Below are 27445 nucleotides of genomic sequence, written 5' to 3'. Positions count from 1 at the left end.
TTTATTTTTGCTAATGGTTATTGGACTGTTCACATTTTATACTTCATGTGTAGTTTTGGTAAGTTTTGGTTTCTTAGCTATTTATCCATTTTACCTATATCTTCAAATTTATTTTTATTGAGTTGTTTACAATATTTCTTAGGATCTGTAATGATGTGTTTCCCCCCTAATACTGGTTTTTGGCTTTTTCTCTCTCTGATCAGTTTCATTGACTTTTTGTCAATTTTATCAGTGTTTTTAAAGAACTCACTTTCCTTTTTGCTCTTCTCTGTTATGTTTGTTTTCCATTCATGCAAAAAAGAATTAACATTGCAGGCCTGAGACTGCTATCCTTAGAAAGTCCTGCTTACAAGGTTGGCCTTTGACTGGTGTCTAGAAACTTAGATTTCGGGAGGGTTCTCACCGTTCCCTGACTGATAAGGGTAGTTAACTGTGCCTGAACTGTTTGTGCAATTTGTTTTATACTGAGCACCTGCTCTCCTTCTAGAAATCTAGAATTTTGGTATGTGATAGGCAGAGGGTGCCTGTAGGACCATCCCCCAGTAAGAACTTTGGCCACTGAGTCTCTAATAAGCTTCCCTGGTAGCCAACGTTTCACATGTGTTCACATAATTCGGTGCTGGGGGAATTAAGGGTATCCTACATGACTCCACCATTGGAAGCATGCACCTGATTTCCGGCAGCCTTTGCCCCATGCGCCTATTCTCTTTACTCATTTTGCTTTGTGCCCTCCTGCTGTAATAAATGATAGCCATGAGTGCAACTATATGCTAAGTCCTGTGAGCCCTTCGATCTAATCATCACTGAATCTAGGGGGTAGCCTTAGGGATGTTGGACACACCATTGTGAATGGCAGGTATTTCTATCAGAGACTGAGCTGCTTATTGTCCTTGAAGCATAGTTACTATCAGTCTGTCTCATTGAGCTTATCTATTTCACTTGTTTGTTAAAAGATATTTGCATCACATGCAGAGATAATTTGATTCTCTCCTTTCCCCATTGCTCCTCAAATTTAAGGTCTTTTAAGGATGGTGCAGTTAAGAAAACTTATCCTCCAAAGATACTGACCAACCAGAAGTCTTCTGCCTTCTCTGGGATGCGGAGTGAGATACCTAGTGCCAGTCATCCAGTTCAGTATCATGCCTCACGTGGTTGGACCCAAAGGAACCGGTTACGAGAGTTGCGTATCAGGTGAGCTTGCAAGTTGTCACCTGCCTGCAGTGGCTTTTCCATTGTTCTCCCTTGGTGAAAATGAGGGGATGATTCCTATTCTTCTGTCTCAATTAGTTGGAGACTTTGATGCCTACTCTTTGTGGCAGGATGTTCAGAAGAAAACGATATTTAGGAATCTGCACACTTAAAGTCTGTCATTCTGTGTTTTCATTCACATTCCACAATGTGTAAGCTATAAAGAGTCTTCCAGAAAAAGTCCAAACATAGTCTGAGAAAAATTGTCATTTTCCACTACTTTTGATTAGGTCTATCAAAGGCATTCATTTATTCATTCAACAAAATTTTTTTTTAAAGATTTTATTTATTTGAGAGCAAGAGAGAGATAAGAGAGAAAGAAAGCGAGAGAGCACAAGCAGGGGGAGCAGTAGAGGGAAAGGGAGAAGCAGGCTCTCTGCTGAGCAGGGAGCCGGATGCCGGGCTCGATCCCAGGTCCCTGGGATCATGACCTGAGCCAAAGGCAGATGCTTAACCAACTGAGCCACCCAGGCACCCTCAACAAAAATTTATCAGGCTTTCTCTTCCTTGGCGCTGCCTGAGGAGGCACCAGATATGTCAAAATTAAGTGCAATTGGAGGAAACCCAGAGACATTGACAGTAGGGTGCACAGAAGATTCAAGGGCCAGATCTTGATGCCCAACATACGTTACGGGAGCAACAAGAATACCAAGCACATGCTGCCCAGTGGCTTCTGGAAGTTCCTAGTCCACAGCGTCAAGGAGGTTGAAGTGGTGAGGATGTGCAACAAATCTTACTGTGCAGGGATTGCTCACGGTATCTCCTCTAAGAACCACAAAGCCACTGTGGAAAGAGCAGCCCATCTGACCATCAGAGCCACCAATCCCAATGCCAGGCTGCGCAGTGAAGAAAATGAATAGACAGCTTCTGTACACATTGTATTTGTGTTAATAAAACCATAAAACTACAAAAAAAATTTTTATCAGGTGCCTACTTGGCTAGGTGTTGTGCTAGATGCTGAGCATACAAGGTGAATAAGACATTCCTGGCCTATGACCTCATGAAAGCTTAAAATCATGTCGGCTTAACTGACTGTTAAGTCACACCAGGAAAGCATGATAAATGCTATAAGATGAGAGGATGTGGTGCTGTAGGCCCACATGGCTAGATCAGCCCCACTAGTGTAGCCAGAGGAACTTCCTGGAGGAAGTGGGGTTTAAGATGAGTCCTAAAAGTTAATGTAAGAATAAGCCAGATAAAGGGTAGGAGGAAGAAGAGTGTTCCAAGCTGAACCTGGAGACAAACTGGCCAAGACAAGCCACCTTTTTTGTGTGTGTACCAGGCACTGTGCTAGGTACTTGGGACCCTATAAGACATGGTCCCCATTCTCAGGGCCTCACAGTGCAGAGGGAACAACAGGTCCCCTGTGAGCTGATTACTGTGATTTGGTGTCATAACATTGGATCAGAGTGTTGAGGGTACAGCCATAATGGTTGGATCAGAGTGTTGAGGGTACAAGGCTACTCACCGTGTTTGGATTGGGGAAGGTCCAGGAAGGCTTTACATAGGAGCAAGCATTGAAGATGAGCCTTGACAGGTAAGTGGGCATTTGCTAGGTGTTTTAGGCAGTAAGAATCATACGAATAAAAGCATTATCATGTACTTCCTTTTCCTCAACTTTGAAGTCTTCAGTGACAAAAGACTTTATATTGAAAATATTTTTCAAAAATAATAGGTTTGGGGGGTGCCTGGCGGGCTCAGTCGGTAGAGCATAGGACTCTTGATCTCAGGGTTGTGAGTTGGAGCCCTATAATGAGGGTAGAGATTACTTATAAAAATAAAAATAATAAAAACAATCTGCTTGATCTTGGCTTTATAAATCTGTCTCATCCTATGCTCTATTTGATGCAAGATTAGCTGTGATTCACCTTTTGACTCATGCTAGCATCTCTCCCCGGGGGACCTTGGTTTCCCTCTGCTTTCCAGAAAATTGATGAAATAAGTCAAATGGCGTTTTAAAATGTGTATATATCCTTTCTTTCCTTCTTTCAGATGCGTGGCCAGGAAGTTCTTATATTTGTGGATTCGAATGACTTTTGGAAGAGTATTTCCCTCTAAAGCCAGGTAGTATTAGCTCAGAACACCAAACTTCTCGGAGTTCATTCTAGGTTTTTGTTTTGTATTAAGCCCATGTGTAACCTTTGTTATGGTATGTGTTACATTCTTCCCCTCCCCACCCCCAAGCCTCCAGCAGGCATATGATATAATGGTCATCTAACATATATTAGTTTGATCAAATGAATGTATGAAGGAATCCTAAGTAAACCAGGATGGCTAAGACCCTCTCTGAAAAAAAATATTTGCCCAGAAGTAGATAACCTCTTTCAGGGCACTGTCAAGACTGACCACATTGACTTGATCTAGGGCAGAACCTGGGGAAAAAGTTGGCATTGGCAAGGGGAGTGAAATTTTAGTCGAGAGAATGTGTATGGGCCACTGCCCCCTACTGCAGGTTTTGGTTAAAATTGCTTCAGCGGCAGCATAAAAGAGCGAAGAGCTGATGCATTGGGGAGCCACCAGGGTCAAGGACACAGGCAGGAGCTGGTGGGTTTGGAGAGAAGCGGCCAGTGTAGGGTAGATTTCAGAGGAAGAATTGGCAGCCACTGACATGTAGGCATTTTTTTAAAAAGGGAAATGTTATGGGTTCTTAAGCCCTCAACTCTTCCCTTACTACAAACTTTCTTGTTTCATTTTTCTAACATTGTGGCTTTCCTAATCTGGAACATCATCCAGATCTTTTCATTCAAAGTCTTTTAAGCAAATTTGGCCTGTGGATGTCCCCTGAAATCTGTGCGCATACCCTGTGGGGGTCTGTGCTGTTCCCATCTTGGTGCGGCTTTGCCAGTGAAGCTTCCAGGGTGGCAGCAGTCCATCCAGCCGCACATGTTAGACAGAGTTCACCTCTGCTTCTCCTTCTTCTCCTGGACCTTGGCCCTGTCCTTTTTCACTTCCTCGGTAGCTTTTCAGTACCTTCAAATAAAGTTGTTTTTTAATTCAGTTGAGTATTTTATTTATTCCCCCTCCCCAAACTTTTATTCTTCTTTTAGTGATTGCCCTAAAGAATATAATACGTATCTTTAGTTTATCAGAGTCTAATGTTAATTGGCCCTTTTGCCCTCTTCCCAAACAAGGCAAGGTCCTTAGAACACTTTTAATTCTGTCCCCCTCCCCACTTATATGCCCTTATTGTAAGGTATTTTAATTTGGTTTATATTTTAAAATCTGCAAAACATTTATTTTTTTCTTGTTTCATACAGCTAATACTCATTTAGATTTAGTCACATATTTACCCTTCCTGTTCTTTTCTTCCCCCCTATGTCTCCAGGTTTCCATCTGTGATTATTTTCCTTCTGTCATTGGAATATCCTCATCATTTGCTTTAGAATAGATCTGCTTGTGATGAATTCTCTCAGATTTTGTCAAAAAAATGTTTTTATTTCACTTTCGTTTTTGAAGGATATTTCACTGCATAGAGAAATCTAAGTTGCCAGTTTTTTCCCCAGCATTTTGAAGATATTTCATTGTCTTAAGACTTCCATTTGTAAGTCGTTAGTCTACTTATTGCTGTTTTGAAGATTCATTATCTTATTTTTCAGAGTTTTAATATGATATGGCTGGGTGTGGATTTCTTTTCTCTTTTAAAAAGATTTTATTTATTTGTCAGAGCACACTAGAGAGAGCACAAGCAGGGGGGAGTGGCAGGCAGAGGGAGAAGCAGGCTTCCCACTGAGCAAGGAGCCCAATGCGGGACTCGATCCCAGGACCCTGGGATCGTGACCCCAGCCGAAGACAGACTCTTAACCGACTGAGCCACCCCGGCGTCCCTGGATTTATTTTCTTAAAGTCTTTTAGCTCATTCTGAGATAATAGGTGACAGGGTTTTGTATTTTTGCTTTGTTTTGTGTACACATCTTTCCTTCATACTTTCTTTATCTATAGGCATGTTATTCTCCTTTTCCTTTTCCATTCAATAACTTTGTATAGGATCTGACTTCAAATACTTTGTTGTTAATTTTTTTTTTTTTTTAAGATTTTATTTATTTATTTGACACAGGGAGTGAGCACAAGCAGGGGGAGTGGCAGGCAGGCAGAGAGGTAGAAGCAGACTCCTCACTGAGCTGGGAGCCCGATGTGGGACTTCATCCCAGGACCCTGAGATCATAACCTGAGCTGAAGGCAGATGCTTAACGACTGAGCCACCCAGGCATCCCTTGTTGCTCATTTTTATGTGGAATTGATCTTTCTGAACTTTTTAGAGTGAGGCAAGATCAGTTAACTTTCCTATTTCACAGAGCTCCCACTTCTGTCTCATTTGTAGTATTAAAAAATATGGCAGCTTGCTCTATGGGATATCCTGGTTCTATTCCCCTAAAACACTTGGTCTGATTCTCTCTTTCCTTGTCTCTCTTGTCCATCTCTTGCTCAATTTCTATTCTACTTCCAGCAGTTTTTCCTCATTTTGAACCTCTGGCCTAAAAGGGAGCCTGGCATGTTGGTTCTGAGACTAGGGGCAGGACTGCTCCAACTGTTTCAATTCTGTCTACATTAGCCCTGGTAGTGGAAAGGAGAAAACTCTCAGATTCAGCTGCTAGTCTCACATGGGGCCTCTGCACTTTGCAGTGACTACTTATTGGCTGTTTTGGGGTTTTCCCATTCTCAGGTTCCTTAGATGCCACCCTCATTGCTCCTTCTTCCTCCTGTAGAAATGTTAATACCATGCAGGTCTTTTGACTATGGATGGTTTGTCTTCACCTGCTTGCATTTTGGTTTTATGGGGATACCTTGTCCCATGGTTTTGTTGTAATTGATACATGAATTTTGGGTTTTGCTACATGGTTGCTGTGTGTGTTTTATGGGGATTCAGGGACTGGAAAACTGTGTTGTCCGCTCCACTATCTTCCCCAAGTTCTTTTCCTACTTAATTTTATTTAACTTAATATTTGGCCCATATTTAACTAGAAATATCTGTTTAAGTAATACCCATTTATAGTCACAGTATTTGGGAAATGCTGATTATATTAGAAATGCATTTGACTCTAAGTAAGAGAAAGTCTGACCGTGGCTTTAACAAATTGGGATTTGCTTTTTCTCATTAGCAGTTTGGAGGTTGGTCTTGGTTTAGCTGCTCAGGGAGGCCATCAAAGACTCAGGCTTTCAGTACCTTTCGAGTTCACCATTTTTAACATATGGCCCTTTGTCCTCAGAGATGACACTGCATAGTTGCAAAATGACTCTGTTTTACACAGGAAGGAGTAGGGAAGGGTGGTGTCAGATCTGTCTTTTACTCAGGAAAACAAAACTTTCCTGGAAACCCTCAGCTGCATTCTGCTCTGCCTCATTGTCCAGAGCTGTGTCACTGGCTGCCTTTTGCCACATTACATGAAAAAAAGACCAAAACAAACAAAAAAGCAAACATGTCCAATCCAAGCTTTCTCTCCCAGCTTCCTCTGCAGCAGATGCCTGTGAGGAGGCAGGGGCCTAACAGTGGGTGTTGGGTTAGCCGGTGACCGATGTCTGCCATACTGCTTTAAAATCATCCCCTTATAATCTTTACTTTCTTTGCTCTTGACTGGTAGCAGGGTCTGAAGGAAAGATACTGGACTGGAATTTGGGAGACCTGAGTTTTGGTCCTAGCCCAGACCCTAGCTAATTGTTTGATCTGGGGATAAGTTACGGCTCTGGGCCTGAGTTTCTCAAATTGTAAAATGAGAGAGTAAGAATACTGCTTGTTCTCTAAGCATCTACCAGAATTAGAATTCTGATACTGTGTTGACTTAGAAATTTAGGATTTTTTTTTTTTCGCCCCAAGTTGTAATCTCTCTTTTTTTAAAAAGATTTTATTTATTTATTTGACAGAGAGAGACACAGCGAGAGAGGGAACACAGCAGGGGGAGTGGGAGAGGGAGAAGCAGACTTCCCGCCAAGCAGGAGCCCGATGCGGGGCTCGATCCCAGGACCCTGGGATCATGACCTGAGCTGAAGGCAGATGCTTAACGACTGAGCCACCCAGGCGCCCCTGTAATCTCTTTTTAAATCAAGTGGGTTGTTTGTTACTTTGGGGAAGATTGGACATGTTTGCTTTTTTGTTTGTTTTGGTCTTTTTTTCATGTAATTTATTCCTCAGGTTTAGGAATATTAGAGGAGAATTAATTCATACCAGAAAATGAGGAATAGGGCGCCTGGGTGGCTCAGTTGGTTAAGCGACTGCCTTCGGCTCAGATCATGATCCCGGAGTCCCGGGATCGAGTCCCACATCGGGCTCCCTGCTCGGCGGGGAGTCTGCTTCTCCCTCTAACCCTACCCCCTCTTGCGCTCTCTCTCTCACTCTCTCTCTCTCTCAAATAAATAAATAAAAAAAAATCTTAAAAAAAAAAAGAAAATGCAGAATAATGCCTTTATGTTCTTGGAGATTGTTTTAACTTTTATAAAATGGCATTGTTTTATCATTAGTAAACTGAGCCAAAATGACCATCGAATTAGTAGGGCAAAAATAATGCAGTATATGTCCAATATAAGGTAGTCTTAAATATGAGGTAGTCACCTATTTTCCTGAAGAGAAGATCTGAACAAAGTTTTTTTTGTTAACTTGAGAGGTAGGTAAAGCAGTCAGGTCCTTCTACAGTATTTAATTCATCAAGATTTCTTCCTCATTCTTATCTAATGGCCTTGCTTCCTATTTTTTTTTTAATTTTATTTTATTTATTTGACAGAGAGAGAGACAGCTAGAGAGGGAACACAAGCAGGGAGAGTGGGAGAGGGAGAAGCAGGCTCCCGGCCGAGCAGAGAGCCCGATGCGGAGCTCAGGACCCTGGGATCATGACCTGAGCCGAAGGCAGACGCTTAATGACTGAGCCACCCAGGTGCCCCCTTCCTATTTCCTTAATAGAAACAACAGAAGAGCCTTTTCCCAGGGGGCACCTGGGTGGCTCAGTAGGTTAAGCGTCTGCTTGGGCTCAGTCACGATCCCAGAGTGCTGGGATCAAGCCCCACATCAGGCTCCCTGCTCAGCGGGGAGTCTGCTTCTCTCTATCCCTCTGCCGCTCCCCCTGCTTATGCACTCTCTCTCATATAAATAAAATCTTTAAAAAATAATAATAAAAGCCTTTCCCTTAGGTTGATCAGTTTTCCCCAGAGGAGAACAATCCTCCAAACTCCTTCTAGGGTTGAGCGGCTTGGAGGTGGATGGCGGTGGTTATAAGCTTGGCTGTAGGCAGAGGAGAGGGAATGTGGGGGGGTCTCACTGTTGAGTATGTGGACTCTGTTGAAGACCCTCTCCAGAACTCTGCCTGGTATCCTGCAGTCCAGTGGCCCTCTGTTCAGCCTCTCCAGAGAGAAACCTGAGTCTCTGCTTGGGTGAATAACAGGACCTAGGGGCCTAACTGCTGCTTATGCCCAAGCTTGCCAACAATCCTATGTTTTCATCTCCAGCCAGGGCCCCCCTGTTCCTGATGCCTCATGTTCCCCACCTTTCTGATGTCTGTGCCACCAGCTGGTTGCTCCTTGATTCCCTCAGCACAGGACTTTTAGTTGTTCCTCTGCTTTCTCTGATCTGTTGGTTCTGTTGCTACTCGCCTACCTGCTCTCTAGCATCTAAAATTTTTTTTTTTTTAAGATTTTATTTATTTGACAGAGCACAAGCAGAGGGAACAGCAAGCAGAGGGAGAGGGAGAAGCAGGCTTCCCGCTGAGCAGGGAGCCCGATATAGGACTCGATCCCAGGACCCTGGGATCACAACCCGAGGTGAAGGCAGCCGCTTAACCGACTGAGCCACCCAGGCGTCCCCTTAGCATCTAAAATTTGTTGACATCTCTTGTCTACCATCATTGCTCCTATTCTCCGTCTTTATGGGCATACACCTTTCAAAATATCTATGCTGTTATTTTAGTGGGGTTTGGGGAAGAGAAGGAGGTAGATGGACAGTAGTAGATGGGAGAAGGAAGTACATATGCAAATGCAAGTGGTTCTTTTCCATTACAATTTTTTTTTTTAAGATTTTATTTATTCATTTGAGATACAGAGATAGAGAGAGAGAGAGATCACGAGCAGGGAGAGAGGCAGAGGAAGAGGGAGAAGCAGGCTCCCTGCTGAGCTAGGAGCCTGATGTGGGGCTCGATCCCAGGACTCTGGGATCATGACCCGAGCTGAAGGCAGACACTTAACCATCTGAGCCACCCAGGCGCCCCAAATTTCTTTTTTTTTTTGAGATTTTATTTATTTGTTTGACAGAGAGACACAGAGAGAGGGAACACAAGCAGGGGGAGTGGGAGAGGGAGAAGCAGGCTTCCCGTGGAGTAGGGAGCCCGATGCGGGGCTCGATCCCAGAACCCTGGGATCATGACCTGAGCCGAAGGCAGCAGCTTAACGACTGAGCCACCCAGGCGCCCCTTTTCCATTAAAATTTTTAAAAATCATGAGCAAAGTTGTTTAAAAAATTTTTCAAGCTATAGACACGTGTAATAGGAAATAGCAGTCTCCTATAATCTCTCCCTGAAAGATAACCACTGGTAATAGTTTGGTATACTGGAAACCTTTTCAGGCTTTTAATATGTATAATATAATCATTTATATATGTACACACAGTGCATGCATATACATGTAGATAAGTTTTTATGTATGTATACAAATATGTGTTCATACATTATATACATATGTAAATATATTTAAATTGGGTATGTATTATGTTAATTCCAACATATGGGTACTGGAAATACAAAAAAATTAATATTTAAAATTGGTGTCATACATACTATTAGGTAGCTTTATCTTTTCACCTAACACCTTCTCTGGAACATCTCTCCATTTCAGTATCACTTAGCTCTACTTCATAAAAAATGACTAGGTGGCATTGATTGAATTTAACCTATCCCCTTTTGAGGGGCATTTGTTGTAATTTTCTCTCTCTTTTTTTTATTATGAACAATAGTGAAGTGAATTTCCTCATGTATATTTTTGCTAGCTAGTCTTTTAGAAACCATGAGTGCTGAGGAGGAAGAACATGTTAGTAACCTGCAGAACCATGAATAGAAATTCAAAGTGACTGGCAGGCACAGAGTTCTTGAGTTATCAGTCACCTCGAACAGTGCCTGTTAGCATCAACACAATCTGCCATTGCTCTTGTTTTTTTTATATCGCCTTTGGCCCCTCTTTATTTCCTCTACCTCCCTTTGGCTGTTTTTATAACTCCTCTGGCCAGATTTCAGTTAAACTAATATGCTGTGTTCCTGTAAGTATTAGGAATACCATTAGGCATTTGCTTATAAATTTTAATCTCCTGTATATGTAAATGGGAAGTGTAGCTACCACTTTTTACTAATCAAAAATATTTTTAGTCTGATGAAGGGAAAAAAAAAACTGGATAATAATTCTCAACTCACTTGTGGTATTTGGAAAGTCAGATTTTTATTTTACTTTAACCTCTTTAATTGGTAAGATCTGTTGTATAACATTTTTTAGCTTTCTTTCTAATTTAAGTCGTTCTGATCTGAAAAATATCTGTTTTTATTCTATTATGGTGTTGTCAAATAATGAGCCATGGGGGTGCCTGGGTGGCTCAGTCGTTAAGTGTCTGCCTTTGGCTTGGGTCATGATCCCAGGGTCCTGGGATTGAGGGATCGAGCTCGGCATTGGTCTCCCTGCTCCGCAGGAAGCCTGCTTCTCCCTACCCCCCTGCTTGTGTTCCCTCTCTTGCTGTGTCTCTCTGTGTCAAATAAATAAAATCTTAAAAAAAAAATATAGGGCGCCTGGGTGGCTCAGTTGGTTAAGCGACTGCCTTCGGCTCAGGTCATGATCCTGGAGTCCCGGGATCGAGTCCCGCATCGGGCTCCCTGCTCGGCGGGGAGTCTGCTTCTCCCTCTGACCCTCCTCCCTCTCATTCTCTCTGTCTCAAATAAATAAATAAAATCTTTAAAAAATATATATATATATATAATGAGCCACGCTTTTCTATGAGAAAGTAAAGGCAATATGAAACTAATTTGGAAATAAATATCAGCTCCCACATCATCATGGATCTCTCTGATTTTTGTTCATTGCTGAAGGTTTTACCATGAGCAAAGAATACTTCGGAAGGTCTTTGAAGAATGGAAAGAAGAGTGGTGGGTTTTCCAGCGAGAGTGGAAACTCTGTGTTCGAGCAGACTGTCACTACAGGTCAGGTTTCATGTTATATTACTTTAATTTTACTGATACACATTATTAAATAGTTACTTGTTAGCACGTTTCTAGTCAAAAGGAGAAAGTATTTTTGTTGTTTGTTTGTTTTCCAAAGATTCACTTATTTATTTGAGGGAGAGAGAAAAAGTGTGAGCAGGGGGAGGGGCAGAGAGAGAGGGAGAGAATCTCAAGCAGACTCCCCACTGATCAGGGAGCCTGACATGCGGCCCCATCCAGTTACCCTGAGATCATGACCTGAGTCAAAGTCAGGAGTTGGACGCTCAACCGATTGAGCCACCCAGGCACCCCAAAAGAAAAAAGTTTTTTGCCTCCAGTTTTATTGAGATGTAATTGACATATATCACTGTGTGGGTCTTAGATGTACAGCATAAAGGTTTGACTTGTGAAATGATTACCACAGTAAGTTTAGTTAACGTCCATCATCTCCTACAGATACAATTAAAAGAAATGGGAAAAAAAGAAAAAAGCTGGGTGGCTCAGTTGGTTAAGCTCAGGTCATGATCTCAGGGTCCTGGGATCTGACCCGCATTGGGCTCTCTGCTCAGCAGGGAGTCTGTCCCTCTCCTTCTGCCCCTCCCCCCACTCATGTTCTCTTTGTCTTTCTCTGAAATAAATAAAATTTAAAAAAAAACACCACTTTTTTTTTTTAGATATAATGGAAAGTCTTAGGATTTATTCTCTTAACAACTTTCGTACATATCATACAGTAGTGGTAACTATAGGCATCATGTTGTACATTTCATCTCCAGTACTTCTCTATCTTATAATTAGAAATTTGTACCTTTTGACCACTTTCCTCCAGTTCCCTCTCCCACCCCTGCCTCCGGTAAACACAAATCTGATCCTTTTCTATGAGTTTTTTGTGTTTGCTCTTAGATTCCACGTATGAGTGAGATCATACAGTATTTGTCTTTGTCTGACTTAATCACTCAGTATAATGCCTTCAAGGTTCATCCATGCTGCCACAAATGGCAGGATTTCTTTGCTTTTTATCCCATTGTTTGTATCTGCCACAGCGTTATCCATTCACCCATCTGTGGACACTTAGGTTGTTTCCATGTCTTGGCTGTTGTAAATAGTGCTGCTGGGAACATAGGGGTACAAATATCTTTTCAAGTTAGTGTTTTCATTTACATTGGATATATTCCCAGAAGTGAAATTGCCGGATCATATGGTAGTTTTACTTTTAAATTTTTTGTGGATCCTCCATACTGTTTTCCATAATAGCTGTAGCAATCAACAGTGCACAAGGGTCCCTTTCTCTACATTCACGCCGGCATTTGATATCTCTTATCTTTTTGATGATGGTCGTGCTAACAGGTGTGAGGTGATAGCTCCTTGTGGTTTTGATTTGCATTTCCCTAATGACTAGTGATGTTGAGCATCTTTTCATGAACCTGTTGGCCTTTCATATATTTTCTTTGGAAAAATGTCTGTTGAGTTTCTTTGCCTATTTTTTAATTGAATTATTTGGAGGTTTTATTTATTTATTTTTTTGCCATCGAGTGGTATGAGTTCTTTATATATTTTGGATATTAACCCTTTATCAAATATATGGTTTGCAGATATTTTTTTCCCATTCCATAGATTATCTTTTTCACTTTGTTGATTGTTTCTTTTGCTGTGCAGAAGTTTTTTGGTTTGGTGTAGTCCCATTTGTTTATGTTCTATTTCGTTGCTTGTGCTTTAGGTGTCATTTCAAAAAAATCATTGCTAAGACCCATATGAAGGAGCTCTTTTGCTGTTTTTTCTTTTAGGAGTTTCATGGTTTCAGGTCTTATATTTAAGTTTTTAATCCACTGCGAGTTAATTTTTGTGAGTGGTTTAAGATGGGGTCTAGTATCATTCTTTTACACGTGAATATTGAATTTTCCCAGCACTATTTTTCAAGGAGATTGTCATTTCTCCATTGAGTAGTCTTGGCTCCTTTGTCAGATATTAGTTGACCATATATACTTGGGTTTGTTCCTGTCCATTGGTGTGTTTTTTCTTTTCTTTTCTTTTTTATAAAGTAAGATTTTTCTTTTTTTTTTTTTAAGATTTTATTTTGTTATTTGTCAGACAGAGAGAGAATGAGAGAGCAGCAGGCAGAGGGAGAAGCAGGCTCCCCGCTGAGCAGGGAGCCCGATGCAGGACTCAATCCCAGAACCCTGGGATCACGACCTGAGCTGAAAGGAGACACTTAACTGATTGAGCCACCCAGACGTCCCTCACTGGTGTGTTTTTATGCCAGTACCATACTGCTTTGATTAATACAGCTTTATAGTATAGCTTTAAATGAGGAAGTGTGATGCCTCCTGCTTTGTTCTTCTTTCTCAGAATTGCGTTGGATATTTTGGGTCTTTTGTGGGTCCATGGAAATTTTAGGATTGTTCTACTTCTGTAGAAAATGCCATTGGAATCTTGATAGGGCTTACATTGAATCTATAGATGGATTTTGGTAGTATTGTTTTAATATTTTAGTGATATTAACTAATATTTAATTATGTAATTAAATTACATAATTTAGTAACATTTTAATAATATTAATTTTCCAATCCATGAATGTGGGATACCTTTCCATTTATTTGTGTCTTTGATTTCTTTTGCCAGTGTTGTGTAGTTTTCAGAGTAGAGATCTTTCACCTCCTTGGTTAAATTTATTATAGAATATTTTATTGTTTTTGATGCTACTGTAAATGGAATTGATTTGTTTTTCAGATCACTGTTCGTGTATGGAAATGCTACTGATTTCTGTGTGTTGATTTTGTATCCTGCAAAGTTGACTGAATTTTTTATTAAATATAATAGTTTTGGGGCTGAGTCTGTAGGATTTTCTATATATAAAATCATGTCACTTACAAATAGAGACAATTTCACTTCTTCCTTTCCCATTCTGATGCCTTTTGTTTGTTTTTCTTGCCTGATTGCTTCGACTAGGACTTCCAGTATTATGTTGAATAGGAGTGGTAAGAGTGGACACTTTTGTCTTGTTCCTGATCTTAGAGGAAAAGCTCTCAGCCTTTCTTCTTTGAGTATGATGTTAGCCGTGGGCTTGTCATATATGGCCTTTATTATATTGAGATATGTTTGGTCTATCCGTAATTTGTTAAATGTCTTTATCATGAGTGATTGTTGAGTTTTGTCAAATGCTTTTTCTGTATCTTTTGAGGTGACCCTGTGATTCTTTTCTTTCATTCTGTTAATGTGATGGATCACATTGATTTGGAGAAGGGTTTTGAATCCTATTCTGTTTTTCTTCAAATTCTTTTTAGAATAAGTAAGATCAAAGTCCTAAATTAAACCCAAGCACATGTGCATGTGGGCACACACACATAGAGACACCTCTTTAAGTAACCATTAGGTGTTGGTCATATTAATGGTTTGAATAGGGTTTTCTCACTGACTCTCACTTCTGTATAATTTCTAATTCTGAGAGTGTTCTGTTTTTTTTTTTAATAGTTAAGGATACTGATTTATTTAAAACATAACATGTTTCTGCTTCATAACAACATCTGTATTATTTTACATTTTTATTGGCAACTTTCACTGTACCCTGTGATTTCTAAAAATCCTCATACTTCCCTGCTGGTCAGAGTTTCCAAAAAATAATAAAGAAATGATTATTAACTATGATCTTTTTATTCCATGACTATATATATTCTGTAAGAAGAGTGTTCTGTTTTTTTAAAATAATAAGTTGTTTTAATTTTTATTGATTATAGGAGAAAATATATGCCCAGTATGGGACATTAAGAAAATAGAAATAGAGAAAAAACTAAATCCTGACATTAGTACTCCCAGGGATAAGTAGAGGAAAAAGTAAAAATTGGAATTATATCAAATCCACATTTTATACCTTTTTTATACAATAAAAAAATTAATGTATCTTACACAGTGTGTCTTTTAAAAATAGCATTTACTCATAATCACTTCTTTATTTAGGTTCTTTGGGTCAGGGTTTCTGATTTGTGGATATTTCAGATAAGATAAAGACAATGTTGAATCATTCTAATAAGCTTGTAGAGTATGAAATCAAGTCTTAGGAAATAGGATAGTGAAAATACGGAGGGACTGACAGTCTTAATGTGTATAGTGTATGTATTGAGAAGGAAAAGACAAAGGAAAGGTGTCATTGACCATGTTTAGTGAAAAGGAGAGGTAATGTTTTACATAATGTGGATGATTAAGGTGATAAAGATATGACTGTCACTCTAAATGTCACAGCTTTGTGAATGCTGAAGGTGAAGTTATTCTCAGGTAATTCAAGCCTGTTTTTCCTTAATGATACTGTAAAGTGAGGAGAATGCCTCTCCATCAAGGAGAATAGATTTCACTGTGACTATGTGAAATAAGATTTTAGCTTAAGATATAGATATGACTTTTTTGTATCAGAAGCATCCATGTTAATTTCTGAGTACAGAATGGACTGGTTATATTGAATTAGGAGTTTTTTTGGTTTAAAGAAATGCCATTTGGGGCACCTGACTGGCTCAGTCTGTGGAGCATGTGACTCGATCTCTGGTTTGTGAGTTCAAGCCCCATGTTGGGTGTAGAGATTATAAATAAATAAACTTTATTTATTTTTAAAGATTTTATTTATTTGACAGAGAGAGAGAGAGATCACAAGTAGGCAGACAGTCAGGCAGAGGGAGAGGGAGAAGCAGGCTCCCCGCTGAACATGGAGTCCAATGCGGGGCTCGGTCCCAGGACACTGGGATCATGACCTGAGCCGAAGGCAGACGCTTAACCGACTGAGCTACCCAGGCGCCCCAATAAATAAATAAACTTTAAAAAATAAAGAAGTAGGGGCACCTGGGTGTCTCATTCGGTTAAGCGTCTGCCTTTGGCTCAGGTCATGATCCTGGGGTCCTGGGTTCGAGCCCCACATTGGGCTCTCTGCTCAAGTGGGGAGCCTGCTTCTCCCTCTCCCTCTACTTGCCACTCCCCCTGCTTGTGAGCTCGCTCTCTCTTGCTCTCTCTCTCTCTTGCTCTCTCTCTGTCAAATAAGTAAATCTTAAAAAAAAAAAAAGGAAAAAAGAAAGAAATGCCATTTGCCTTTTTTTTTTTTTTGCCTCCTCAGATATTACTTATACAACCTGATGTTCCAGACCTGGAGGACCTATGTGCATCAGCAGCAGGAGATGAGGACCAAGTACATTAGAGCCGAGAATCATGGTGAGACAAGGAAGTACATGTCTAAAGAAAATGCCTTCATTTATTTGATTTTCTTTTATGAAGACTTAATTTTTTGAGAGCAGTTTTCGTTAGGTTCATAGCACAAAATTAAGGGGAAGATACATATATATGTATATATACTCCTCTTCCCCCACACATGCGTAGTCTCTCCCACTATCAACATCACTCACCAGAGTGGTACATCTGTTACAGTGAACCCCCATCAACACATCATAATCATTCAAAGTCCATAGTTTACACTAGGGTTCACTCTCAGTGTTGTACCTTCTATGGACATGTACCCATTATGGTATCATACAGAGTATTTTCACTGCTCTAAAAATCTGTGCTCTCTCTCCCTATTTAGCTCATATCATCCCCCTGGCAACTTTTGTTTTGTTTTAAAGATTTATTTATTTGAGAGAGAGAGAGAGCATGAGTGGGAGGGGCAGAAGGAGAGGGAGAGAGAATCTCAAGCCGACTCTGTGCAGAGCATGGAGCCCAACGCAGGGCTCGATCCCATGACCCCAAGATCATGGCCTGAGCAGAAACCAAGAGTTGGATGTTCAACCGCCTGTACCACCTGGGTGCCCATCCAGAAGCCCATCTACCCCCACTCCCAGCAACTTTTTACTGTCTTCATAGTTGTTCCTTTTCCAGAATGTCATGTAATTGAAATCATATAGTATATAGCCCTTTCAGATTGGCTTCTTTTACTTAGTAGTATGCAGTTAAGGTCCCTCCATATCTTTTATGGTTTGATAGCTCATTTCTTTTTTTTTTTTTTTAATGTTATGTTAGTCACCATACATTACATCATTAGTTTTTTGTTTTTTTTAAAGATTTTATTTATTTATTTGACAGACAGAGACACAGCGAGAGAAGGAACACAAGCAGGGGGAGTGGGAGAGGGGAAAGCAGGCTTCTCGCGGAGCAGGGAGCCCGATGCGGGGCTCAATCCCAGGACCCTGGGATCATGACTGAGCCGAAGGCAGACGCTTAACGACTGAGCCACCCAGGCGCCCCACATCATTAGTTTTTCATGTAGTATTCCATGATTCATTGTTTGCGTATAACGCCCAGTGCTCCATTCAATACATGCCCTCCTTAATACCCATCACTGGGCTAACCATTCCCCCACCCCCCGCCCCTCTAAAACCCTCAGTTTCTTTCTCAGAGTCCATAGTCTCTCATGGTTCGTCTTCCCCTCCCATTTCCCCCCCTTCATTTTTCCCTTCCTACTATCTTTTTTTTTTTTTTTTTAACATATAATGTATTATTTGTTTCAGAGGTACAGGTCTGTGATTCATTAGTCTTACACAATTCACAGCGTTCACCATAGCACATACCGTCCCCAATGTCCATCACCCAGCCATCCCATCCCTCCCACCCCCCACCATTCCAGCAACCCTCAGTTTGTTTCCTGAGATTAAGAGTTCCTCATAGCAGTGAGATCATATGATACTTGTCTTTCTCTGATTGACTTATTTCGCTTAGCATAATACCCTCTAGTTCCATCCACGTTGTGCAAATGGCAAGATTTCGGGTTTTTTATGGCTGCATAATATTCCATTGTGTGTGTGTGTATGTGTGTGTGTGTGTATGGCGCATCTTCTTTATCCATTCATCTGTTGATGGACATATTGGCTCTTTCCATAGTTTGGCGATAGCTCATTTCTTTTTAGTGCTGAATAACATTCCATTGTCTGGATGTACCACAATTTATATATCCGTTTCTAAGAAGGACATCTTGGTTGCTTCCAAATTTTGGCAGTTAGGAATAAAACTGCTATAAATTTCCATGTGCAGGTTTTTGTATGGACCTAAGTTTTCAGCTCCTTTGGATAAATACCAAGGATTGCAATTGCTGGATCATATGATAAGACTATGTTTTGTAAGAAACTGCCAAACTGTCTTCCAGAGTGACTGTACTACTGTGCATTTCCACTAGCAATGAATGAGAGTGTCTGTTGCTCCACATCCTTACCAGCATTTGGTGTTGACAGTGTTCTGGATTTTGGTCATTCTAATAGGTGTGTAGTGGTATCTTGTTGTTTTAATTTGTATTCTCTGATGACGTATGATGTGCAACATCTTTTCATATGCTTATTTGCCATCTGTATACTTTTGCTGAGGTGTTTTTTGTCCATTTTTTTAATTGGATTGTTTTCTTTTTGAGTTTTAAGAATTCTTCATGTATTTTGGATAACAGTCTTTTATCAAATGTGTCTTTTGCAAATATTTTTTCCCAGTCTGTGGCTTGTCTTCTCATTCTCTTTACATTTCTTTGGAAAGCAAAAGTTTTTAATTTTAATGAAGTCCAGCTCATCAAATTTTTCTTTTGTGGATCATGCTTTTGGTGTTGTATCATACCCAAGGTCATCTGAGTTTTCACCTATGTTATTTAAGTCAAGGAATTTTATTGTTTTGTGTTTTACATTTAGGTCAGTAGTCCATTATGAGTTAATTTTTATGAAGAATATAAGATCTGTGTCTAGATTCTTTTTTTTTTTTTGCATGTCTAAGTCCAGTTGTTTCTGCACCATTTGTTGAAAAGACTGTTTTTGCTTCATTGTATTGCCCCTGCTCCTTTGTCAAAGATAAATTGGCTGTATTTACATGGCTCTGTTTCTGGGCCCTCTCTTCTGTTCCATTGATGTATTTGTCAGTTCCTTCGCCAACATAATTTTGTTTTGATTACTGTAGCTTTATAGTAAGTCTTGAACTCCAGTAATGTCATTCCTCCAACCTTGTTCTCCTTTAATATTGTGTTGGCTATTCTAGGTCTTTTGTCTCTTCATGTAAACTTTAGAATCAGTTTGTTGATATCCACAAAATAACCTGCGGGGATTTTGGTTAGGAGTGCTTTGAATCTATAGATCAAGTTGGGAAGAACTGACATTTTAAAAAAAAAATTTTATTTACTCATTTGAGAGAGAGAGCACAAGCAGGGGGAGAGGCAGAGGGAGAAGGAGAAGCAGGTTCCCCACTGAGCAGGGAGCCCGACGTGGGGCTCTATCCCAGGACCTGGAGATCATGACCTGAGCCAAAGGCAGACACTTCACTGACTGAGCCACACAGATGCCCCGGAAGAACTGATATTTTGACAATATTGAGTCTCCCTATCCATGAAAATGGAATATCCCTCCATTTATGTAGTTCTTTGATTTTGTTCATTAGAGTTTTGCAGTTTTCCTCATATTGACATTGTATATATTTTGTTAGATTTATATCTGGGTATTTTGTTTTTGGGGGTGCTAATGTAAATGGTATTGTGCTTTCAATTCCAAATTCCATTTGTTCATTGCTGGTATATAGGAAAGCAATTAACTTTTGTATATTAACTTTTCATCTCAACCTTGCTATGGATTGCTTATTTGTTCCAGGAATCTTTTTGTTTGTTTTGTCAGTTCTTTGGGGTTCTCTACACGGACAGTTGTGTCACCTGTGAAAAAAGACAGTTTCACTTCTTTCTTCCCAATCTTTGTACCTTTTATTGCTTTTTTTTGTCTTGTTGCATTAGCTAGAACTTCTAATATGATGTTGAAAAGCAGTAGTTGAGGGGCACCTGGGTGGCACAGTCTGTTGAGTGTCCAACTCTTGGTTTCAGCTCAGGTCTGATTTCATGGTTGGTCATGAGATCGAGCCCTGCTTTGGGCTCCTCACTTAGCACGGAATCTGCTTGTGTTTCTCTCTCCTCTCTGACCCTTCCCCCCCCGCTCTCTCTCTAAAATAAGTAAAATAAATCTTCGAAAAGAAAAGGAGTAGTTGAGAGGGGTCGTTTCTGCCTTGTATCTGATCTTAGTGGGAAAATTTTGAGTTTCTCACCATTAAGTATGATAAAGGCTTTTTGTAGATATTCTTTATCAGGTTGAGGAAGGCCCCTCTCTTTTTCCTAGTTTCCTGAGAGGCCACATTTACTTTTACAGAAGCTCTTGGGAAGACAAGCACATTATCTCTGAGAGAAAATAACACCAGGTCAAAGGGAACATTTGTTTGATCCCCTTTCCTATTATCCAGAATCTTTTTTTTTTTTGGAGGGGAGAGGGAGAAGCAGGCTTCCCGCGGAGCAAGGAGCCCGATGCGGGGCTCAATTCCAGGACCCCAGGATCATGACTCGAGCCGAAGGCAGCCGCTCAACCAACTGAGCCACCCAGGCGCCCCCCTATTATCCAGAATCTTCATCTCTGAGCAAGAACTCCTGTATCTCCTGTATCTCCTGTATAGTCATATCCCTATGGTTTTTTCCATATGGCACCTACAACTCATTTAAACATGATTTCTGTGAACTGGCTATTCGTGCCCTCCTATAGCACCTGGGGTGGCTGTCTGTTTAGCTGTCATGTGTCAAGTTGCAGTGCTCACTTCTGGTCTTCTTTTTTTTTTTTTTTTTTGAGTTTTATTTATTTATTTGACAGAGAGAGACACAGCGAGAGAGGGAACACAAGCAGGGAGAGTGGGAGAGGGAGAAGCAGGCTTCCCGCAGAGCAGGGAGCCTAATGCGGAGCTCTATCCCAGGACCGTGGGATCATGACCTGAGCCAAAGGCAGATGCTTAACGACTGAGCCACCCAGGCGCCTCCACTTCTGGTCTTCTGTGTCCAGGTTGCCCCTTCGTGATCTTGTGGCCAGTTTAGCTCTGGTCAGTATCTGGTTCCTCTTTGAGTTGAGTCCAGAAACCCATATTGGGAGTCTAAGAGAAAAAGGCACTGAGTTTCAAAATGATAGTGCAGTCTGCATTAGCAGCTGCCTCATAACCCATTTCATGTGAATGCCTTGCAGGTGCCTCAAACTCAGCAGTTTACAAATACAACTTGTCAACTGCCCCACATTTAGACCTGCATTTCCTCCTACTTTTCCTAGCTAAGTGAGAAGCCTTACTAAAGCATGGCCTATCCATTTCTCATGCCTCACATCAGTCATTTATCTATGCTCATAATACGGCTCTCCAACATGTCCCTTGCCCTCATCTTTTCTTCGCTACTGCCCGATTAATCCTCATCTTTTCCCCAGAGTTTTATAAGTTCCTCTCTCATCTCCCTGCATTTATTTTCTCCCCCTTCTCATTGTCCACATAGCTATAATAGTGTTAAGACATAGGTGAGATCATGTCACTCCTGTGCATACAAATGCATTTGGCTCCTCTTTGCTAATAAAGTCAACACTCCTTGGTGTAGCATACAGGGTCTTCACCCTTTCTCTTCTTTACCTTCCATATACCCTATGCCCTTGCCACACTGGATGTGCACTTCCATATCTTTCCATGTTTGCCCCTGCAGTTCCTCCAGCAGGCCCATTTCAAATATCATCTTCCCTATGTTATGTTCCCTTCTCTCCCTCAGCACAGTGGATTCTTCCTCCCCTTGTCTGTTTTCCCAGAATGTAAGAAGCTGAAGCCTCTTAGTTACAGCACCAGGTGCACTGTTTCAGTATTGAGCTGGTAAGCTGCTTATGTTTTTGTTTCCTTTTTAATTTATACAAAGGAGGAATCACTCTTTCTGGTGTATAGTTCTTTGAGTTTTGAGGAATGCATAGTTGTGTAACCACCACCACAATCAGGAGACAGAAAGTTCCATCACTCCTGACCTTGTGCTAACCCTCTGTAGCACCTTCCCTCCACGCTTGATACCTGGCAACCATGAACCAGTTCTTTATCACCATAGACTTTCCTTTTCTAGAACGGCATATAAGGGGAAGCATACAGTAGGTAGCATTTTGACACTGCCTTCTTTCACTTAGCATAATGCATTTGAGATTCATCCAAGTTGTTGCATGTATCAGTAGTTCATTCCTTTATATTGCTGAGTAGTATTCTGTATACTGCATAGTAGGAGTGTATGAAAGTTTATCCATTCACTGATTGAAGGACATCTGCGTTGTTTGCAATTTTAGACAACTATGAATAATAAATCATAAACATTTGTGTATAGTTTTCCATATGAATACTTCTCTTGGGTAGATTATCTAGGCATAATTTTCTGGTGTGATTAGGTGTAGGATTGCTGGGATCTTACAATATGTGTATATTTAACTTTATAAGAAACTGCCAAACTGTTTCCCAAAATGACTGTACCACTTTGCATTCCTACCAGCAATTTATGAGAGTTCTACTTGTTTTTCATCTTACCAGCACTTGGTATTGTCATTTAAAATAAAATTTTAACTATACAGATAGGTGTGTGGAAGTATTTCATTAAGGTTGGAATTTGTATTTATGTAATGATTAATGATGTTGAGTATCTTTTCCTATGCTTACTTGCTATTTATATCTCTCTTTTTGGTGAAGAGTCTGTTCAAGATCTTTTGTCCTTTTAAATTGGTTGTGTTCTTGTTGAGTTTTGTTAAAAAATATATTCTGGTTACAAGTCTTTTGTGAAAAGCATGATTGGCAGGTACTTTCTCCCAGAATGTGGCTTGTCTTTTCATTCTTTTTTTTTTTTTTTCTTGTCTTTTCATTTTCTTAACTGTGTCTTTGCAGAGCAAAAATTTTTAGTTTTGAAAAAGTCCAATTTATTATTTTTTTGTTTTATGGATTGTGTTTTTGATACTGTATCTAGGAACTCCACCTACTTCAATGTCACAAAGATTTTCTCCAGTGTTTTTTTCTAAAAGTTCTATGGTTTTACATATGGATCTTGTATATCCCGCAACCTTGCTAAGTTTATTGATTGGTTATAGGACCTTTTTTGTAGATTCCAAGGGATTTTTCTATGCAGATAGTTAAGTCATATGTGAACAGAGACTTTTTTTTTTAAAGATTTTATTTATTTATTTGACAGAGAGAGACACATCGAGAGAGGGAACACAAGCAGGGGGAGTGGGAGAGGGAGAAGCAGGCTTTCCGTGGAGCAGGGAGTCCGATGCGGGGCTTGATCCCAGGATCCTGGAGATCATGACCTGAGCCGAAGGCAGACGCTTAATGACTGAGCCACCCAGGAGCCCCGAACAGAGACATTTTTATCCCTTCCTTTCCAGATTATTTTTATTACACTGGCTAGAGCTTCCAGTAAGATATGGAATAGGAGTGGTCAGAGTGGACATCATTGCCTTGTTCCTGATCTTAAGGGAAAAGCATTCAGTGTTTAATCATTAAATATGATGTTAGCTGTAGGTTTTTTGTAGATGTCCTTTGTCAGGTTAAGGAAGTTCTATTCCTAGTTTTCTGAGCATTTTTATCAGTAAGAGGCATTAAATTTTGTCAGATGATTTTTCTGTATCTATTGAGATGATTCACTGCTTTTCCTTTTTAGTCCATTAATATGGTGAAACAGAGCAATTTTCAAATTTTGAACCAGCCTTACATTCCTCACATTAATGCCATTCTTTATCTATTGCTGGGTTCAGTTTGCTAATTTTTTTGTTGAGGATTTTTACCTCTGTGTTCATGAGGATATTGGCCTGTACTTTTCTTTTGTTATAATGTCCTTGTCTGGTTTTGGTTCGGGGTCGTACTGGCTTCATAGAATGAGTTGGGAGTGTTACATTGTCTTCTATTTTCTAAAAAGGATTTGTAGAATTCGTATTATTTCTTCCTTAAATATTTGGTAAAATTCTCCAGTGAACTCATCTGGGCCTGGAGTTTTCTTTGTTAAAGAAGTTTGAACTTAGAATTCAAGTTTTTAAGTCGATGTAAGACTATTTAGGTTACCTCTTCCTTCTTGAATGAGTTTTGGTAATTTGTTTTTCAAGGAATTGGTCCATTGTAAATATGTTGTTTAATTTATGGTATAGAGTCATTTGAAGTATTCCATTTTAATGTTAATGTCTGCAGGGTCTGTAGTGGTAGCTCCTCCCATTCTAATATTGATCATTTATGTCTTTAGCCTTCTATTTTTGGTAAGTGTGGATAGAGCTTTATTAGTTTTATCCTTCTTTTCAAATAACCAGCTTCTGCATTCATTCTCTGTTGTTTTTCTGTTTTCAAGTTCCTTGATTTCTGTTCCTGTTTTTATATTCTCTCACTTCTGCAAGGTTTGATTTTAATTTGGTTTTTTCTTTTCTAGTGTCTTAAGATGCAAGCTGAGATTATTGATTTGAGACCTTTCCTTTGTTCTAACATAAGCATTTACTGTAATAAAGTTATCTTTAAGCATGGCTTTAACTGCACCCCACAGATTTTAATATTTGCAATTCTGCTTTCATTCAGTAAGGAATGTTTTCTTCCCCTTTTTAAAAATATTTTATTTATTTTCCAGAGAGAGAGAGAGAGAGAGAGAGAGAGTGAGCATGTGAGAGAGCACACAAGCAAGGGGAATGGCAGGCAGAGGGAGAAGCAGACCTCCTGCTGAGTAGGGAGCCTGATGTAGGACTTGATCCCAGCACTCAGCTGGTTAATAACGACTGAGCCACCCAGGCGTCCCTGAGAAATGTTTTCTAATTTCCATTAAGACTTCTGTTTTGACCCACAGATTATCTAGAAGTGTGTTTAGTCTTATATAGGGGACTTTCTTTCTTTTCTTTTTTTTTTTTAAGATTTTATTTATTTATTTGACAGAGAGAGACACAGCGAGAGAGGGAACACAAGCAGGGGGAGTGGGAGTGGGAGAGAGAGAAGCAGGCTTCTTGCTGAGCAGGGAGCCCGATGCGGGACTTGATCCCAGAACTCTGGGATCATGACGCAAGCTGAAGGCATCCGCTTAACGACTGAGCCACCCAGGCGCCCCTACTGGGGACTTTCTAATACCTTTCTATATTTATAGAAATAGTTCAAAATATGTTTATTAATTTTCCACTTTACCCCATTAGGAATGAGAGAACAGACTTAGTATGATTTCAGTTCTGTTAAACAATTTGTTAAGGTTTGTTTTATTTTGTTTGTTTTAGAACATTTATCTTGTGAATATTCCATATTTATTTGAGGAATATGCTTTCTGCTATCTTATATTATTTGCAGTTATAATAAATACAGCTATATTATGGAGTAGAAAGAAAAGTCACTTGAATTCTTCAGATAAAAAGAGTTGTTTCTGGAGGTGCCTGGGTGGCTCAGTCCATTAAGTGTCTCACTCTTGGTTTTGGCTCAGGTTGTGATCTCAGGGTCATGATCTCAGAGTCATGAGAGCATGGAGTCTGCTTAAGACTCCGCCGCCCCCCACCATGCATGCGTTTGTGTGCATGTGCGGGCACTCTCTCTCTCTCTCAAATAAATTTTTAAAAAGGAAGAGTTCTTCTTGACGTATGACAATTGTCTCAGGCCATGCCTACAGACCTCAGGGAGTGTCTGTTCATTTTTGCACTGTTTTATTAAATTTAATTTTATTTAAATTCAATTAATTAATGCAGTATATTATTAGTTTCAGAGGTAGAGTTCAGTGATTCATCAGTTGTATGTAACACCCAATGTTCATTACATCACATGCCCTCCTTAATGCCCATCACCCAATTATACCATCCCCCTACCCACCTCCCCTCCAGCAACCCTCAGTTTGTTTCCTGTGGTTAAGAGTCTCTTACGGTTTGTCTCCCATTCTGATTTCATCTTGTTTTATTTTTCCCTCCCTTCCTCTGTGCTCTTCTGTTTTGTTTCTTAAATTCCACATATGAGTGAAATCATATGATAAGTCATCTGATTGACTTGTTTCACTTAGCATAATACCCTCTGGTTCCATCTACATCATTGCAAATGGCAAGATTTCATTTTTTTGATGGTTGTGTAATATTTCATTGTATATATATACCACATCTTCTTTAGCCATTCATCTGTCGATGGACATCTGGGCTCTCTCCATAGTTTGGCTTTTGTGGACATTGCTGCTTTAAACATTGGGCTGCAGGTGCCCCTTCAGATCACTACATTTGTATCTTTGGGGTAAATACCTAGTAGTACAATTGCTGGGTCATAGGGTAGCTCTATTTTTAACTTTTTGAGGAACCTCCATACGGTTTTCCAGAGTGGCTGTACCAGCTTGCATTCCCACCAGCAGTATAAGAGGGTTCCCCTTCTTCGGCATCCTTGCCAACATTTGTTGTTTCCTGACTTGTTAATTTTAGCCATTCTGACTGGTGTGAGGTGGTATCTCATTGTGGTTTTGATTTGTATTTCCCTGATACTGAGTGGTGTTGAGCATTTTTTCAAGTGTTTTCTGGCCATTTGTATGCCTTTGGAGAAATGTCTGTTCATATCTTTTGTCCATTTCTTGATTGGATTATTTGTTCTTTGCGTGTTGAGTTTGGTAAGTTCTTTATAGATTTTGGATACTAACCCTTTATCTGATAAAACATTAGTAAATATCTTCTCCCATTCTATAGGTTATATTTTGGTTTTGTCGACTATTTCCTTTGCTGTGCAAAAGCTTTTTTACCTCAATGACGTGCCAATAGTTCATTTTTGCCTTTATTTCCCTTGCCTTTGGAGACATGTCTAGCCAAAAGTTGCTGCAGCCATGGTCAAAGAGGTTGCTGCCTGTGTTCTCTTCAAGGATTTTGATGGATTCCTGTCTCACATTTAGGTCTGTCATCCATTTTGAGTTTATTTTTGTGTGTGGTGGTAAGGAAATGGTCCAGTTTCATTCTTCTACATGTGGCTGTCCTATTTTCCAAACACCATTTGTTGAAAGAGACTGTTTTTTTTTCCATGGGCTATTTTTTCCTGCTATGTTGAAGAAGTCGATCATAGAGTTGAGGATCCATTTCCGGGTTCTCTATTCTGTTCCATTGAACTGTGTGTCTGTTTTTGTGCCAGTACCATACTGTCTTGATGATTACAGCTTTGTAATAGAGCTTGAAGTCTGGAATTGTGATGCCCCCCGCTTTGGCTTTCTTTTCCAACTTTCATTTGGCTATTCAGGGTCTTTTCTGGTTCCATACAAATTTTAGGATTATTTGTTCCAGCTCTGTGAAAAATGTTGATGGTATTTTGATAGGGATTGC

At 40.1% G+C, this 27445-nt stretch overlaps 1 protein-coding gene across 1 annotated transcript in view; it reads left to right on the top strand.

Moving 5' to 3' along the window:
• Positions 1-27445, top strand: part of SFI1 (SFI1 centrin binding protein) — a 97991-nt gene that overhangs the window by 20312 nt on the left and 50234 nt on the right. The window contains exons 3-6 of the mRNA XM_044921202.1: positions 1018-1191; positions 3241-3312; positions 11286-11396; positions 16483-16577. Coding sequence (XP_044777137.1) covers positions 1018-1191; positions 3241-3312; positions 11286-11396; positions 16483-16577 — 452 coding nt within the window. The remainder of the gene's footprint in view (positions 1-1017; positions 1192-3240; positions 3313-11285; positions 11397-16482; positions 16578-27445) is intronic.

This window comes from Neomonachus schauinslandi, chromosome 14 (assembly GCF_002201575.2).
Source record: "Neomonachus schauinslandi chromosome 14, ASM220157v2, whole genome shotgun sequence".
Lineage (NCBI taxonomy): Eukaryota > Metazoa > Chordata > Mammalia > Carnivora > Phocidae > Neomonachus > Neomonachus schauinslandi.
This window is presented reverse-complemented; position numbering and strand designations above follow the sequence as displayed.